The sequence below is a fragment of the Peromyscus eremicus genome, chromosome 4 (genome assembly GCF_949786415.1).
Source record: "Peromyscus eremicus chromosome 4, PerEre_H2_v1, whole genome shotgun sequence".
In the NCBI taxonomy this organism is placed as follows: Eukaryota; Metazoa; Chordata; class Mammalia; order Rodentia; family Cricetidae; genus Peromyscus; species Peromyscus eremicus.
Genome location: NC_081419.1, coordinates 100,645,810 through 100,659,467, shown reverse-complemented (window position 1 = coordinate 100,659,467; position 13,658 = coordinate 100,645,810). Strand labels below are relative to the sequence as shown.

Below are 13,658 nucleotides of genomic sequence, written 5' to 3'. Positions count from 1 at the left end.
GTAGTTTTCTAGGCTACTTCCTGCTGATTGAGGGTGCTGTATTCTTATGGGGATCCTGAGAAAATTAAGAATTATGGTCAAGTCCTGGGAAGACTAGCTATAACCTTTGTTGATAGATACTATCTGTCAAGGTTCAGGAGGTCTCACTTGATCAAATCAGATCCATCTTAACCTGGAACAATTCCATAGCCTCTTGCTTCCTGTGGAAACAAAAGCAGAGCCTCCTTTCCAAAGCAGCATATCCTTAGATCCAAATTTTGAAGTAAAGATACCTTTAAAATACATATATTGGTTTAATTTAGCAGCTTTTATAATCACATGTCTCTCTCCAGTTAAAAATCCCAAAGACACTATAATCCAGACTGTGTGTGTAATATCCATCTTTTTGTGGCTTATTTTTTTATGTTACCTTTACTGTCTCTTTAAAGACTTTATTTTTTAAAACTATTTCTTTATATAACTGTCTATATTCATTTTCTTCTCTCTTCCAAGCCTACGTACATTTTTACACACACACTGTAAACCATTTAAAGTTTTATTCCATCTGAATCTGTCTTACTGTGAATCTATTGCTTTAAACTGCAGTGGCTAGTTAGCACTGAAGCAGAAGCCTTGGCTGCTGACTCTGCCCACTTCAGCTTTTCAATATGGCGGTGGTACATTTACCATCAGCTCTGGGAGCCGTGCGTACCACCAACTCTCAGAAGCAGTGGGTCTATGCCTCCATTAAAGCAGTGTGTAGCTCAGAAACATTTTTTTTTTTTGTCTGTACTAGCAAAAATTATATTCACCATGCACCATGCTGCGCAGCTTGCAGACGCCTCTGCATAGTGTGGCAGGAATCCGCCATGCTGCATTCAAGCCCATACGCCACAGTGTCTTTGTTCCTTGGCGTCTCTATATCTCGACCTGCATGAAACATGAAGTAGAAAGCTGTTTTTGGCTCTGTTACTGTGTGTTTATAAGCGCCCCCCCTTTTTTTTAAGAAAATTTTTTTTTATTCATTTTACATACCAATCAAAGATCCCCCATTCCCTCTTCCCTCCCCTCCCGCCTCCCCCCTCAACCCACATCCATTCCCTCCTACAAGAAGGTAAGGCCTCCCAAGAGGAGTCAGCAGAGCCCTGTACATTTAGTAGAGGAAGGCCCAATCCTAGAAGCCCTTTTTAAACTCTTTTAGGCCTTATGGAAATTCGAGAGCCCCAAGTCGATACACCAAACAAAACCAGTATAAACCTTGAGGTGTTTTATAACTTGTTACTGTAATAGTTCATAGAATACTTCTGACATACCCTAAATAAAATAAACTAATTTTTAAGTAATTTTATTTGTTTTTAATCTTTATAATTTGAAGTTTCATTAATAAATGGGTTTGTGCCAGGTGGTGGTGGCACATGCCTTTAATCCCAGCACTCGAGAGGCAGAGCCAGGTGCATCTGAGTTCAAGGCCAGCCTGGGCTACAGAGTGAGTTCAAGGAAAGGTGCAAAGCTACACAGAGAAACCCTGTCTCGAAAAACAAACAACAACAACAACAACAACAACAACAAAAGTGGGTTTGTTTGTTTTGTTGTTTTTCAAGACAGGGTTTCTTTGTATAGCCTTAGTGTCCTAGAACTACACCTGTAAGCCAGGTTGGCCTTATACTCACAGAAATCTGCCTGCTTGTGCCTCTCGAGTACTAAGAATAAACCACAGTGCTGTGCCACCACCACCCGGCTAGTAAGTGTTTTAGTTAGGGGTTGGCGAGATAGCTAAGCAGTTAAGAGCACTAGCTGTTCCTCCAGAGGATCCAGGTTCAATTTTAAGCACCCATATAGCAGCTCACAACTGTCTGTAACTCCAGTTCCAGGGAATTCGACACCCTGGAACAGACATATATGCAGGCAAAACACCAGTGCACATAAAATAAAAATCTTTTTTTTTGTTCTGTTTTGTGTTTTTGTTTTTCAAGACAGGGTTTCTCTGTGTAGTTTTGGTGCCTGTCCTGGATCTCGCTCTGTAGATCAGGTTGGCCTCGAATTCACAGAGATCCACCTGACTGCCTCCCAAGAGCTGGGATTAAAGGCATGTGCACAGCCCTGCAAAATAAATCATTTTTAAAGAAGAGTTTTAGTTAGGGTTTCTATGGCTCTTATAAAACACTAAAACCAAAAACAACTTGGGGAGAAAAGGGTATATTTCATTTGATAACTCTGGTCACACTCCATCATGGAGGGGAGCCAGAGCAGGAGCTCAAGGCAGAAACTTAGAGGCAAGAACTAAAGCAGAGACTTTGGAGCAATACTGCCTGCTGGCTAGCTCCTCATGACTTTCTCTGCCTGCCTTATACAACTCAGGACCAGCTGCCCAGGGGTAGCACTACCCACAGTAGACTGTGTGCCCTTCAACATCAGTCATTTATTAATCAAGAAAATATTTTTCAGACTTGCGTTTTCTGAGGTTCATCTTGTCAGATGTAAGTCTAGATTGTGTCAAGTTGACAAAATGATTAGGACAACTGACCCCTTGTCAACTTGACACAACACTACATTACTATTAAACCACAACTGTCTTTCTTATTCCCAAGATCTCATATTAATATCTCAATATAAAACATTCCAACTTTTTAAAAGTCAACAGTCTTTAAAAATTAAAACACTTTAAAAGTTCAAAGTCTCAGTTGGACCAGTGGTGACAGGCAGATGAATCTCAGAGTTTGCAGCCATCCTGGTCTACAGAGTGAGTTCATGATAGGGTTACACAGAGAAACCCTGTCTTGAAAAACAAACAACAACAAACACAACAACACCCCCCAAAAAAAGTTCAAAATCTCTAAAATAACTAAGGTTTCATAACTGTGGGTTCCTGTACAATCCTAAAATAAGTTAAATACTTTCTTGGAATTTAAAATAAGTTAAATTCCAAGAGGGAAGAACCAGGGCACAGTTACATTCAGATCAAAGGAAAACCAAGGTCCTTGGTGTAAAGCTAAGTGTCAGACACCTGTGAGTCACAATCCTCTGGGTTCTAAAGGGCATGAGTAGCTCCACCTCTCTGTCTCTTCATACATAGCATGTTTCATAGGCTCAAGCCAGCTCCATTTCATAGCTATTGCTATCCTTGGTTGTCCCATGTCTCCAAAATTCTGGAGTCTCCGCTGCAATTAGTCTGCACCTTTACCAGTAGCCTCTTCTGGGCTCCTTTTAGGGACTCTGACCCTGCCACATGGTACGAAGCCTCAGCTTGGCCTTCATTCCTGGACCTTCTGCTGCACCTGAGGCTGCATCTTTACCACTGGCCTCTCCTGATCTCTCATAGTGCCAGGCCCCAGCTGCTCTCCTTGACTCTTTCATGCCTTTAGAACCAAGTATCACTCTTATACATCACCAAGTTTGGCTGCCAACACAAGGTACAGCTTTGGCCCCCTCTGGACCACAACTTTTATGTACCAACACTGAGGAAACACTTCCCAGAAGATTTTGCCTCAGTGATGCTGTTCTCCTCTTAATTTTTTTCAAGGTTTTTTTTTTTTTTTTTTTGCTTTGTTTTGTTTTGTTTTGTTTTTGTTTTTTTTTTTTTTTTTAAGACAGGGTTTCTCTGTGTAGTTTTGGTGCCTGTCCTGGATCTCACTCTGTAGACCAGGCTGGCTTTGCCTCCTTACTGAGTGCTGGGATCAAAGGTGTGCGCTACCACTGCCTGGCTAATTTTTTTCAAGTTTTGATCATTTGTTACTTTTTTTGGTTTTTCGAGACAAGGTTTCTCTGTGAAGCCCTGGCTCTCCTGGAACTCACTCTGTAGTCTAGGCTGGCCTTAAACTCAAGAGATCCACCTGCCTCTGCCTCCTGAGTGATGGGTTTAAAGGCGTGCACCACCACTCCTGGGTTATTTGTTCTTGCTTTTTTTTTTTTTTTTTCTTCTGTTGGAGCTGAGGACCAAACCCAGGGCCTTGTGCTTGCTAGGCAAGCGCTCTACCACTGAGCTAAACCCCCAAACCCTATTTATTGTTCTTAAAGACTTATTTTTGACTGGACTCAGATTTTGAAGTAGAAGCTTTCAGACAGTCCACATCTATGTCTCTTGGCAATCTGTTCCTGGCACTTTGGCTTCCTTCATTCTCTTGTCCAAAGTTTAGCATATTCTGAAACCTGTTCTTTGCTTTTATTCTTGTGTTGTTTCTTCCGAGTAATATGTTGGCATTTATGTTGCAGAACATGTGGAGTAACAAGATTTCAATCTTGGGTGCTTTGGTCCTGGACTCCTTATATTCTTTGTTCAAGGACTGTCTGATATCATATTGATACACATCATCTTCTTTAAAGAGATTGAAAAGCTTTCACACTCTGTGAGCTCTTTTGGCCCCCAACCCTTGAGGTACAGTAGTATCTGTCAACCATTGAGGTACAGTAGTACTCTGTTAGTCCAGGAAAACACACATGCATGCACTCTTTCCCTCCCTCCGTCCCTCTGCCTTTCTCTCCCCACCTCCCTCTTAACAATAACCAAGTTGAGAGTGTCCAGATTGGCATTCAGACTGCATCCCAGAACAGACTTGTGCTTCCTCTCTCCAGTTCTTGCTCTATAACAAGAATGCCCCTTACTCAACAGCAGGCACACTCTGCCACGGCTCAAGACACCTTGCTTCATGGGAAAACCTTGTTTGTTATTCCCACCACTGGTTCTACCATATAGAACCTCTCCACTCCTCACCCACAGCACCAGTAGCTACTTCTGCAGCCATGTGCTTCTCATAGAAAATATGAAGTCTGTGTTCATCACCCACTTCAGTGAGCTTCTGACAGCTGATGGCTGGGAAGGAGATATTCAGCTTCATCTCAACACGGCTGACTGCCTAGGAGGTGCCACAAAAAGAGTTGTTCTTTCCTTTTTTTAAAAAAATTTTATTTTCCAAGACCAGGTTTTTCTATGTAACAGTCCTGATTATCCTGGAACTCACTCTGTAGACTAGGCTATCCTCTAACTCACAGAGATCTGCCTGCCTTGGCCCCCTGAGTGTTGGAGTGCACCACTACCATCTGGCAAGCTGTTCTCTTCTTTTTTAAATTATTTATTTTTAATGGGGCTGGAGAGATGGCCTAGTGGTTAAGAGCACTGACTGCTCTTCCAGAGGACCTGGGTTCAATTCCCAGCACCCTCATGGCAGCTCACAACTGTCTGTAACTCCAGTTCCAGGGAACCGACACCCTTACACAGGCAAAACACCAATGCACAATAAAAAAGTTAATTAATTAAAAAATGCTTTCTTAAAGAAAATTATTTATTTTTAATTTATTTGCATTGGTGTTTTGCCTGCATGTATGTTTATCAGATCTTGGAGTTACAGACAGTTGTGAGCTGTCATGTGGGTGCTGGGAGTTGAACCCAGGTCCACTGGAAGAACAGCCAGTGCTCTTAACTGCTGAGCCATCTCTCTATCCCAAGCTGTTCTTTTCTTAATCATTGCTGATTCTTCAGCCCCTGTTGACCAGTATGGATTGTCCCAGCAAAGCAAAGATTTCACTTTAGTGGTTCTGGTCTCTTGTTAATGAAAGCTGATTCTTCTATACCAGCTGACCAGAACCACAGATTTTTAATTCAGTATATGGAATGGTCCCCATATAATTTTTAAGAAACTCAAACTTCCTCTGAAATGGCACAAGCTAGGCCTCTGTTGTCTGCTCTGTTCTCAGCATTATCTTCTGAGTTCCCACAGCAGCTCATTAAACTCCGAACACTCAGTGGGTTTTCCAGCCCAAAGTTCTAATGCCCTTTGATAGTTATCCCCCAAACATGGTCAGGTCTGTTATAGAAATGTCATATAATGTAGGTACCAATTTCTATTTTAGTTAGGGTTTCTGTTTCTGTTGTGAAAAAACACCATGACTAAAGCAAACTGAGGAGAAAAGGGCTTATTTCAGCTTACAACTCTCAGGTCACACTCCACCATTCACTAAGAGAAGTCAGAGCAGGAATTCACAGGGAGGAATTGAGGCAGAAGTCATGGAGGAACACTGCTTACTGGCTTGATCATATGACTTGCTCAGTCTGCTATATTATACGAACCAGGACCACCTGCCCAGGGATAGCACTGGCCCCAGTGTGGTGGGCTCTTTTATATCAATCATTAGTAACCACAGACTTACCTACAGTCCATATGAGGGAAGCATTTTAGGTGTAGATTTCTTTTTATAACTTTGCTTGGCTTCTCGTCTTGATGGCACTTGTAATCTCCACAGTAGAGAGCTGTATTTCAGTCACTACAGTATTGAGAGAATTAATTTGCCATTTGCTGAGATAGGCAAAACTGCATGAAGAATGAGTGTTTGCATGAAGGTTCAATTTTAAGTTTGAGGTGCTTTTTAGGTATCAAAAGAGCTGAATGCCAGGCAGTTGATATGTGACATAAGAGTTTAAGTGGAAGATTTGGATTGAAATACAGTTTTTTGTTTGAGATCTCTATATAGATCAGGCTGTCCTTGAACTCACTCCCAAGTGCTGGGATCAAAAGGTGTGCACCACCACACCTGGCCTGCATTTTTTTTTTTCAGTGTTGGGATAGAATGTAGAAATAACTTTTTAAAGGGCTGGAGAGATGGCTCAGGGGTTAAGGGCACTGGCTGCTCTTCTAGAGGTCCTTAGTTAATTCCCAGCACCTACATGGTGACTCAAAAACCATCTGTAATGAGATCTGGTGCCTTCTTCTGGCATGCAGGCATACATGCAGACAACACTATATACATAAAAAATAAATAAATCTTAAAAAAAATAAAAAATTAAGTATACCAGCCATTAAAAGATTGAGATGGGCTCGGCGGCCTCCGGGGTCGGCACCATGAGCTCCATTGGGACCGGGTATGACCTGTCAGCCTCCACGTTTTCTCCTGATGGAAGAGTCTTTCAAGTTGAGTATGCTATGAAGGCTGTGGAAAACAGTAGCTATTGGGATCAGATGTAAAGATGGTGTTGTGTTTAGGGTAGAAAAATTAGTCCTTTCTAAACTTTATGAAGAAGGCTCCAATAAACGACTTTTTAATGTTGATCGACATGTTGGAATGGCAGTCGCAGGTCTGCTGGCTGATGCTCGTTCCTTAGCAGACATAGCAAGAGAGGAAGCATCCAACTTTAGATCTAACTTTGGCTACAACATTCCTCTCAAACATCTTGCAGACAGAGTGGCCATGTACGTACACGCTTATACACTCTACAGTGCTGTTAGACCTTTTGGCTGCAGTTTCATGTTAGGGTCTTACAGTGCGAATGACGGTGCACAGCTCTACATGATTGATCCATCTGGTGTTTCATACGGTTATTGGGGCTGTGCCATTGGCAAAGCCAGGCAAGCTGCAAAGACTGAAATAGAAAAGCTTCAGATGAAAGAAATGACTTGCCGTGATGTAGTTAAAGAAGTTGCAAAGATAATTTATATAGTACATGATGAAGTTAAGGATAAAGCTTTTGAACTAGAGCTCAGCTGGGTTGGTGAATTAACTAAAGGAAGACATGAAATTGTTCCAAAAGATATAAGAGAGGAAGCAGAGAAATATGCCAAGGAATCTTTGAAGGAAGAAGATGAATCAGATGACGACAATATGTAACATTTTCTTCACTATCTCTCCTGCTTAACATTTCTGTGACAGTTTCATATGACTAGCACCATGGATCATATATACCCACTGACCAATTTTCATTAAATTTTTGTCTTATAAAAAAAAAAAGATTGAGATGGAAGGTTGGGCATGGGGGTACTAATCTCAGCATAGAAACAGAGGCAGGCAGATCTCTTGAGTTTGAGACCATTGTATTCCAGCCCTAGAGTTCTAGGCTAGCCAGGTCTGCATAGTGAGACTTGTCTTGTCATTTCATTTCATTTTATTTCCCTCCCTCCCCTCCCTCCCTCCTTCCCTCCTTTCCTCACTTAAGGAAGGAAAATAAAAACAACTAGAGAGGGCTGGGTATATAGCATAGTGGTAGAACGTCATTAGTTATGGGCATGTCCCTGAATTCAGTCCCTGAGAACCAACCCCCACCTTAAAAAAACAAACAAAAAACCAAAAAACTGGGAAAGGAAATGAAGAGTGGACCATGTAGTAACAGTCAGTAATGATCTACTTTATTAAGTGCTTCTCTTTTATAAGTGAGAACAAAGTCTGAGAATTGACCTGGGGATCTAAAGAATGTCAGTTGGTGGTCTGTCAGACATATTTCAGAGATGGGTGTATTGGTGCATGCCTTTAATCCCAGCATTCTAAAGTCAACGGCAGGTGGATCTCTTTGAGTTTGAGGCCAGTTTGATCTTTATAGTTCCAGGCCAACCAGAGTTACATAGGGAGACTCTGTTTCAATAACATTGAAACTTACATAAGGAAAGTTGACTTGAAAAACCTGACTACAGTAGATTCTAGAAGGTATTGGAGGAGATGAAAAGAGTAAAACCAATACTTTCTTCTAGTGCCCTTTGTGGTATCAAGTAGAGGCAGAAACTTGAACTGTTTAGCTTGAGGGAAAAGTGGAGTCAAGAAAAGGTTTGTATTTTGTCTTTAAAGAGTTGGAGATAATATGCTGCCTCCTGATGAGAATGAGCCAGTTACTATAAGGGAAAAAACCTAGAGAATTGGTGAAGAATGTCGGTATGGGATCCAAGGCCAGTGCTTGTCGTTGAGTGGGAACATAGTTGTCACATAGGGGAAAGTGACTGTGTTGATACAGTAGAAAGGTAATCTTGTTGTTTTGTTTTGGTTCTTTTGTTTGTTTTTACTGAGACTGGGTCTGACTATGTAGCCCAGGCTGGTCACAAATGCATAATGCTCCTCTGGCCTTTTTCCAGGAATCAGACTCAAGTTACTAAGTTTGTCCTGTACCTACTTTTGCCCTCTGAGCCAACTTGCCAGCTCTAATAGGAGTTTGTTGCAGTTCTGTTCTGCTTGCTTCAGTTTTTCTCAGTAGTGGGATAAGAGACTGAGAATGATGATGGCAAGGTGGGAGTTTGAGAAAGAAATGCAGGTATACCTGAGGAGCAAAACAATCCGTCAAGTTTCAGGTGTTCTAAAAAGACTGCCAGGGTAGTGAAGCCACAAGTTTTCCTCATGTGTTTTCTTTCCTGAGTGATGGAAGAGAAACACATTCTTCAGCAAATAACCAGATTTTAGTTAGACTAAGAAGGTTCTGGAAATACTATGCAAAATGAGTTTTGTTATGTAAGAAATGTTGAGAAAAGACCCTAAGTTCCATAGGGCCTCACTTGTGACTTTGGTGGCTGAGGGCCATGGTATAATTTTTGTCTAAGTAAGTGCATTCAAAGGAACCTTTCCTAGCAGTAAATGCAGAGTTTGAACAAAGTCAGAATGATTGAATTTTGGAAACAAGTGGGTTTGAGATGAATTAAGAGTTATCATTAGGGTGTTTGACCTTCACTCCTAATTTTGTTTCTTGTATAGTTTTCCTTTAGAAATATATCCTTCTGTATTGTCTCTGTCTGCACATGTCTGCATGCTTGTGTATGTATGTGTGTGTGTGTGTGCACATAGGATATAACAACATTTTTTCTTATGTAGTTCTGGAAATTGAACTCAGGGACTGTACATACTAAGAATTGCTCAGACACTGAGCTGTGGTTCTACAATCTTTAATTACTCAACATTAGAGAATTTCTTTTTTTTTTCTTTTTTTTCTTTTTTTTCTTTTTTTTTTTTTGTTTTTTGTTTTTTGAGACAGGGTTTCTCTGTAGCTTTGGAGCCTGTCCTGGACTAGCTCTGTAAGCCCAGGCTGGACTCGAACTCACAGAGATCCGCCTGCCTCTGCCTTCCAAGTGCTGGGATTGCAGGCGTGTGCCACCACCGCCCGACTAGAGAATTTCTTAAAACTTAACTTGATAGCCTTAGTTCTCCTTCCTGTTGTTTTTTGCTTTATTATTGTTATTATTTACACTTATTTATTTGGTGCATGTGTATGTCCGTGCACATGTGAAGGTCAGGAGCCGGCTTTTGGGAGTCAGTTCTCTCTTCCTATATGTGGGCTTCAGGAATTGGATTCAGGTTAACACTTTTATCTACCAAGCCATCTTACTGGCTCAGTGATGTTTTTTAATTTTATCTTTTCTTTCTTGGAGTGTGTATGAGTGTGTGTGTGTGTGTGTGTGTGTGTGTGTGTGTTCCTGAAACAAGGTCTTAGTGGGTAGCCCAGGCTGGCCTGGATCTCAAGATGTTCCATTCTCTTGTCTCTCAAGTACTAGAATTACATGTGTACTCCACTATGCTTGGCTTAAAAGAAACTATATAATTGTTTATGTGTATGCCTGTATGTGTGAGCAGATGATACTTGAGTGTTCTTTTTTTTTGGAGGGGGTGTCTTGAGACAGGGTTTCTCTGTAGCACTGGCTGTCCTGGAACTCTGTAGACCTCGCTGGGCTGGCCTCAGACTCAAGAGAACCTGGTTTAAAGGCATGTGCCATTACCACCTGGCCAGCACATTCTTAATTGTTACTTGATGTAGGAAGGCTCCACCTACTGTAAGTCGAGCTGCCCTTAGGCAGGTGGGCCTAGGCTATATAAGAAAGGTAGCTGGGCGGTGGTGGCGCACCTCTAATCCCAGCACTCCAGAGACAGAGGCAGGAGTATCTCTGTGAGTTCGAGGCCAGCCTGGGCTACAGAGTGAGTTCCAGGAAAGGCTGCAAAGCTAGAGAGAGAAACCCTATCTCAAAAAACAAAACAAAAAGGAAAGAAAGGTAGCTGTGTGAGACTGTAAATAGTATTTCTCCATGAGTTCTGCTTAACTTGACTTCCCTCAGTGATGAACTGTTAGTTGGAAGTGTAAGATGAAACAAACCTTTTCCTCCTCATTGTTTTGGGTTGTGGTGTTTTATCACCACCACAAGGAAGCAAACTAGAACAGACTGACCATCATTCACATCCAAGAACTGTAGATACTTGTGACTTTTGTTTTGATTCTTAAGTATTTTATTGTGAATATTGAGGGCCGATTTTATCTGTGCTTTGTTAATTACAGTGTGATCAGCCAGTATGTTCTACAAGTATACATTGTATGAATATTTGTTGATTCATCTTTTATGAATAAATATACTGTCATTTTCTTGTGAAATTCCTATGTGTGCTTGAAGAAAGTGAATGGGTCTTATGTGGGATGCAGAAATAGGCATGTGTTCACCAAGTTGAACTTGTTAATTGTGTTAAAACTTTTAAAAATACCTTTCCTGAATAGAGAGAAATGTGGTAAACGTATGTGATCTAGAATTGTTTAATTATCCTCATCGAATTTTTGCTTTGTTTTTTTAATCTGTTTAATGTGGTTGATCTTACAAAAAAGATCAACACATAAATTTGGCAGATTAAATGTTTGTAATCAGTTAATAACTTACTGTATCTCCCATCTGAGCTTCTAAGATCAGATGAGATTGACTGCTTTCTGAGTGGATCATAGATAACCTTTATTTCTGTTGATGTTTAACATTTTTTTCCTGATATCTTTCCTTTGACTAGAATTTTGCTTTCTGTCTTTTTGTATCGCTGTACCATTAGCCATTTATGTGCCCTTTAGCTTTCTAGAAATACCTGATAGCTTAGGGCTTTTGTTTTCTCTAAATTAAATGTGACTGTCACTTTTGGCTCTTAAATGGCTTAGGATCATATTAATCCCTCTTGAGGCTGTGAGTCTCACACTTGGTTTGTTTCCTTTGGCACAGCACTGTTAAATCATGTTGGATTTAAGTGGAATTATTTTAATGATTTAGGTGTGCCACCACTGAGAATAGTATATAGCACATATTTAGTGGATTAAAACAAAATTAAATACCACACACATTTTTGTGTATGTATTGTGAAATTATTTCCTTAGATTAGCAGGCTGTGAAATTGTAAACCATCTTTGAACTCTCTGTTTTAGTCCCAGAAATCCTGGATAGAGAGCACTTTGACCAAGAGGGAGTGTGTGTATATTATACCAAGCTCCAAAGACCCTCACAGGTAAGCACACATTGGTTTCTTCTTGGATCTTCTCGAAACTTAGATATAAATTTATTGTTATTTGCTTATAGTAAACAAAAGTCACATACATAATAATTTAAGGTCACTGTTAATTTTTCTTTTGAGAATGGCAAGGGAGACCAAGCAAGGTACCAGTGTGCTGGAATTTCTTCCTTACACTGTTTACCTGTCCCTGAATCCTAACTGTCTAATCACAGTAGAAGCTACAATAAAGCTCTTGCCACTACCACCCCCATCCCGAGAACAAAAAGATACTTCAGAATTTGTTTATTGGACATCTTCATATACATGTTATGGTTGATGCTGAAGAATATGAGCTCAGTAGGCACTTCCTCTGCCTTCTTATTTGGAGATCAAACCTAAGGCCTCTCACATTCCTGTTTATGTATATAGATTAATATTTATTAGAAAAACTGTCACCAGAGAATTATAGTTGTCCAATTGCCTTTTTGATCTTAAAAATGGCCTTGAGAGGAAAGGAATTTGACAGTTGGGGACATTATAAATCCAGAAAAAGTTGACCTTGTGAAAGAAATATCTAAGAAATCATCCTAATGTGACTAGAGAGATGGCTCAAGAGTTTAGAGTGCTTACTGTTACAAGTTATAACTTACAGAGGACCCGAGTTCAGTTTCCAACATCCACATCAGGCTGCTCGCAACTGCTTAGAATTCCAGCCCCAGATTTGACACACTCATTTGAACTCTGCTATCATTCATGTATACATATCCCCCCACAGTTACACACATATGCACAGAATTACAAATAAATAAAATAAAAATTTAAAAGAAACATTCTTGGGCCAGTGAGAGATTGTCCCAGTAGGTAAAAGGGCTTTCTGTACAGTCCTGATGACTAGGGTTCAGTTCAATCCCTGTGACCCACCTTGGAGGAGAGACCATTGAAAGCTGTCCTTTGACTTCTGTGTGCATGCCATAGTGTGCACACACACTAGTAAATTTTAAAAAGTAATTAGTAAGATTTTTTTTCTGAAGCCTAAAATTAGTAAAAAATAAATTAAAAATACAAATCAAAGGTCATTCCCTAATCTTATAAGGGAAGAAACATGGCAAGCATTTAAAACACTGGTTCTCAAGCTTCCTAACACTGTGACCCTTTAGTACAGTTCCTCATGTTATGGTGACCCCCAACCATAAAGTTAATTTGTTATTACTTCATAACTAATTTTGTTATGAATTATAATGTAAACATCTGATATGCAGGGTATCTGATATTTGACCCCCGAAGGGATTACAACCCACATGTTGAGAACTGCTGATTCAGAAGATCTCTGGATCTTGCCCTTTCTCTCTTTGATATGTGATTTTCTTTCTCCTCTCCCCTCCCCTCCCCTCCCCTCTTTCCTGCCTAGCTTCAAGCTCAAGGCAATCCTTTCTCAACCTCTAGAGTGCTGGGATTACAGGCATGGGTCACTATACCTAGCTAGAAAATTGCTAAATGATCAGCACCTCTGTTATCCAGGAAGCACTGGGCTTGATCTACACAACCCTCCCCTCCCCCCCTCAACGAAAGATTTTTGTCAATAATACTTTTTGTTGTTTTTGGTATTTAAGGACTCCACTGTTTATGTAATGCCAAATGATTTGTAAGAGAGTGAATTATGACTGGCAGCTAATACAAGCAGGTGCTTTATTGAATATTGGCTAGGAGAGTGGATTCTGTTA

The 13,658-nt window shown here is 40.5% G+C and overlaps 2 protein-coding genes across 3 annotated transcripts in view; both read left to right on the top strand.

Moving 5' to 3' along the window:
* Trpm7 (transient receptor potential cation channel subfamily M member 7) overlaps positions 1 to 13,658 on the top strand; it is a 101,264-nt gene that overhangs the window by 13,624 nt on the left and 73,982 nt on the right. For both annotated transcript variants that reach the window (XM_059261326.1, XM_059261325.1), the window contains exon 2: positions 11,873 to 11,952. In XM_059261326.1, coding sequence (XP_059117309.1) covers positions 11,873 to 11,952 — 80 coding nt within the window. The remainder of the gene's footprint in view (positions 1 to 11,872; positions 11,953 to 13,658) is intronic.
* On the top strand, positions 6,779 to 7,692 carry LOC131909605 (proteasome subunit alpha type-3-like). Its single transcript, XM_059261335.1, is given in 2 exon segments — positions 6,779 to 6,910; positions 6,912 to 7,692. Coding segments are annotated over 2 exon segments (792 nt in total). The 5' UTR covers position 6,779; the 3' UTR covers positions 7,573 to 7,692.